The sequence below is a fragment of the Dysidea avara genome, chromosome 2 (assembly GCF_963678975.1).
Source record: "Dysidea avara chromosome 2, odDysAvar1.4, whole genome shotgun sequence".
In the NCBI taxonomy this organism is placed as follows: domain Eukaryota; kingdom Metazoa; phylum Porifera; class Demospongiae; order Dictyoceratida; family Dysideidae; genus Dysidea; species Dysidea avara.
The window spans coordinates 31,155,183-31,159,618 of NC_089273.1; the positions used below are offsets into that span (position 1 = coordinate 31,155,183).

The 4,436-nt window shown below is 36.9% G+C and overlaps 1 protein-coding gene across 1 annotated transcript; it reads right to left on the reverse strand.

The window, feature by feature from the left end:
• Nucleotides 1-769: 769 nt before the first annotated feature.
• LOC136244330 (1-phosphatidylinositol 4,5-bisphosphate phosphodiesterase beta-1-like) lies at nucleotides 770-4,038 on the reverse strand. Its single transcript, XM_066035909.1, has 6 exons — nucleotides 1,944-4,038; nucleotides 1,736-1,892; nucleotides 1,614-1,681; nucleotides 1,463-1,560; nucleotides 1,299-1,408; nucleotides 770-1,243 (listed from the first exon to the last, which is right to left on the reverse strand). The coding sequence occupies exons 1-6, from the start codon at nucleotides 2,282-2,284 to the stop codon at nucleotides 863-865; spliced, it is 1,155 nt and encodes a 384-aa protein (XP_065891981.1). The 5' UTR covers nucleotides 2,285-4,038; the 3' UTR covers nucleotides 770-862.
• Between the last annotated feature and the right edge of the window lie 398 nt (nucleotides 4,039-4,436).

The window sequence follows — 4,436 nt, forward strand, 5'->3', positions numbered from 1 at the left end:
TTCAGTGGAAGAAAACAATAATAGTGAAGCTCTTTCAAACAGTGCAGTTCTGCAGGTGCTAAGTGAAAGTGACTTTTGTACTGAAGGGATCAAAAAAAAAGATTTATATCTGGTCCTGCTTTCACAAGAAGAGCTATCGACAAAAACCAATTTTCACGTCAAGTTATGAACTTTCTCTGAGCATAGCTAAATACTGTTTTGCATAATGTAGTTAAATTTGTTCATGCTGATTATAAGAGTATACAAAGAAAATATCTCTAAAACTCTTCAACATAAGTATGGACTGTAAAAGTGTCCAATCCATAAGCAGCACTGATGCATTTCACATAAAATACATTACAGCAATATAATTTGCAAGTAAATATCACTTCACTGACAGTGTGAGGATTCCACATAGAGCACAAATAAATATCCAGAGACTTAAATATGGCTACAATGTACCCCTTGTGAGGTGATGTAGACAATTCAAACACTTATTGGCTTGGCCGACACACAATTAACACTACAAAAAAAAGTGTATTTGCTTCTGCAGTATAAATGTTGTACATCTGTTGTGTATGTCATATTTGATCATGTTGTTTACACATGTGATAAAGTGTGTATGTAACTATTTAATACATATGTGAGCCATTGTCTTTTTGATTGTAGGCCAAATTTCAATCATGTATGTGACTATATACTCAAATGTGAATCCTTTACCAGATGTGTCAGCAACCTTCATGTAATACATACATGTAATACATAAATATTATAAGCATTAGATTTGAAATAATTTTATGAAATTATTAATTTTATAAATGAGCACTAAAAGGAGGTTACACATGTACAGTCAGTGTTGTACATCAAGTACAAAATGTTAAAGTCATGAGAACAGTTCGATTGCCCATTCTGGGGCATTGTCTGGTTGTCTCCTGTCAGATACACCCTCCACCTTAATCTCAAGGCACATAGCCTTAGCACGATCAGATTGTCTACGCTCTAACTTTCTGTCAAGGCTATCAAAGACAGATTCCAACTCTTGGGATCTCCATGATAGCTTTTTTCTAATTAGTTTCTTTTTACTGGATTGCTGTTCATGATCATCCTCGCTGCCACTGCTGTCCGGATGCTCAGTAGAAACACTATCTACTTCAGATTCATCCGACGACATAAAATCCTCTGTAAGAATGGCTCTTATTTCCTCTTTTCTTTCAGCATCTATCGACTTTGACAGATTTAAAGCCTTCAGCCTTGCTTGTGCTTTCTGTATACAACAATCGGTAATTATAAAGTAAATCTAATAATGCTTTAAAACATACATTATGTTTTCTTTGACGTCTACGGGCAGCTTTAGATGTAGATTGCTGTTTGCCCCTTTGTATCCTTTGATGGGCACTCTTTCGTGACTTAAAATATGTCCAAGCAGCACCTATCAATATCATGTGTCCATAAAGCCATAGCAAATTCACACTATCATACTTACGTTTTATTAATGAAACATCATACTGAGAATCCTGAGCAACTGCCTTGACATTGCGGGTTATTGAGCTGTTTACATCCTTATTGGACTGATCATCAAAGCTATACGTATCCAATAAAAGTATGGACGTACATTGATAGCAACATATTCATACCTGACTGCATAATTCCATTCACATTCTTTTTCGTCCACCATTTTCTTATATACATCTCGAACAAGAGTCTGAAATTGCAAGAGACATGTTTACATAATGCACACTGTTATATAGCACCTCACACTAAGTTCTCGGGGCACATTTGTGAGCTTAATACCAGCAGGATTCCCTTTTTCCTTCATCTGCTGCTTTAACATCTCTTCAATTCTAGCTGATGACAATTGCAGCTTGTTTTGCCGTTCTTGGAGATCTTTTATTGCTTGTGAAACATCGATGTCCCTATTGAGATGGTCAACATTGGACAATGAGCATTACAATGGCAGTACTAACCCTGAGTCTGAAATTGGATCGTTATCACTTATTCCATGAGAGTGAAGACCAGGTGTGGATCTTGGTGTGGATATTGGTGTGGATGTAGTTGCTCGAGATGTTGATGGAGGTGTCCCGTTTCTTGTGCAGTTACTACTAGTGCTGGTAGTTGGCCGAAATATTCCTCCATTAGCAGAAAAGGTGCGGCTGGTGCTTGAAGTCGAAGCAGGTGACTCGGAGCTATCCACGATTCTCCGTAACGCGTCCCTAGGGTTTACACTTCTTGACGAATGGCGGTTTCTCTCGGGTGTATCACTAAAAGAGAAGATTGGCGTTCTTTCCTGCGAGCTTCTTCTTGCCATCTTAAAAACGTCCAGCTGCCTAACAGGTGCAGAGTTCACGTGGCATCAAATACTAGGGGTTACTATTGACAACCATCTCGGACCACAATAATACAAATGGCGACATTTCCGAGGAAACGAACATGGCATTGTGGCCATTGTGATCAAGACGTTAGCCATCGTGTTTACAAGAGGCATAAAGAGCAATATTATGATTTTAATAATCGCACTTGGACACAACGCAAACAGAGACAGTTTGATGATGATCACGATGAAGTCGTGCTGAATGACGTCATTGGAGCAGGTTCGAGTGCAGGTGAACATTCCGACTCACTATGCATGAACCAATGACATAATACTGTGCCAACTGTTACACTGAATAATGGTCCTATTCTTCATGTGAACAAATCTTTGCATTTCACGTAAGAGCTGAGATTTTCAAAGAACACAGCTAGCTAGCTACTGTACACTGTATAGCTAGCTATTGTGTTTTTCCTGCAAGGCAACTGATGAATCTGTCAATTTTGTGATCTCACTTTGCTGTTGAGGAATTTTCTTGGTAATAGAACACTTTAGTACAGAATTATTATCTGACTATGGATTTTATGTGAAGTTAGCTAAGTAATGTTTCCACAAATTGAAATGTGCATGCGCACAAGTCATAATACAAGCACATGTACTAATGCATATTGTGTATTGGAGTTGGAGAATCTGTATAGAGATGTGACAGCTATGCTATAAATTAATCTTAACAAAACGTTTAAGTGTCAAATACCGTTAGCCCCTATTGCTACACATATAGCTAGCTACTGTTAATCCTTTGACAATATAGAAGCATATATTCTTCAAATAGTGTTGTTCCTTAGTCACTTCACTTTCTTTAGCAGTTACTGCAATAGCTACAGTGTATACTGTATACAAAAATAATAAGGTTGCTGGTCTAAGTCCTCCTTAGTCCTTGATTTTATTATGATGTTATGCATAGGAAATAAGATTGTTATGTATGCAGCTGATGACATGTTCCTAAACTAGTTTAAATTGTTCATTTCATAATTTTACTTTCTTATGTACGTGTGCGCACACAGCAAATATTATTGTCAGATATTAACCTACAGTAGGTATCGTACTTTATCTCCTGATCTAGTGCTTTAGTATTCAAGTGGTTTGTATGAGGCTTTACGGTGAAAATACATGTATTTATTTCCTTAGAGGCTACAGACTGGAATGATTACAGTGATATTGATTGCTCGTGCTGTGAAGATCATCATAATGCTTCTGTTCATGAAGCAGGTACAGATGAAATAGTTGAGGAGCATTGGGATGTCTCTAGTGAAAGTATAGATAGAGATTTTAATGTTTGTGAAGAAGATATAACTAAAGAAGATACCCACTTATGGAGGAATAATGTTGACCCGCAGCCACCTGAAACTAACAGAATTGGGATGTTGCTTTTATCTTTTCTACTTTTATGAACGTCATTTTATGGAATTTCAGCAGCAGCTCTAAACCATCTAGTTCAATTTCTACATTCTATTTTCTCCCTGCTAGCTCCTCTTTCACCACCTATAGCTGCATTGTTGGATATTTTTCCTAGCTCTCTATACAAATTAAAGAAAATGTTTGATCTGTCAACCGATCCATTTGAAAAATATGTAATCTGTCCTCAATGTAGTTCTTTGTATACTCAAAAAGAATGTTTACAAAAAGCCTAAGTGGCATTATAAGTGCTAAGCCCTGTAATCACATTGAATTCAGAAATCACCCGTTTTCATCTTGCAGGAATCCTTGTGGTCACTTAAAAGAAGTGATTAAAACTGGTAAAAAGTTTTATCCAATCAAGAGTTATTGTTATTATCCTCTTGCGAAAGCATATCATCTGTTTTAAGCCAACACAACTTAATGGATCAATGTGAACACTGGAGATCTCGCAATATTTCAGAAAACAATTTTGCAGATATTTATGATGGGAGAGTATGGAAAGAGTTTATGAATTATGATGGCAAGCCATTTCTTTCCAGACCATACAATCTAGGATTGATGCTTAACTGTGATTGGTTCCAACCCTTTGATTTAAGTACTTACAGCGTTGGAGTCTTTTACTTGGTAGTTTTAAACCTTCCATGTACCATCCGATTTAAACCTGAAAATATTTTGATTGCAGGAATAATTCCTG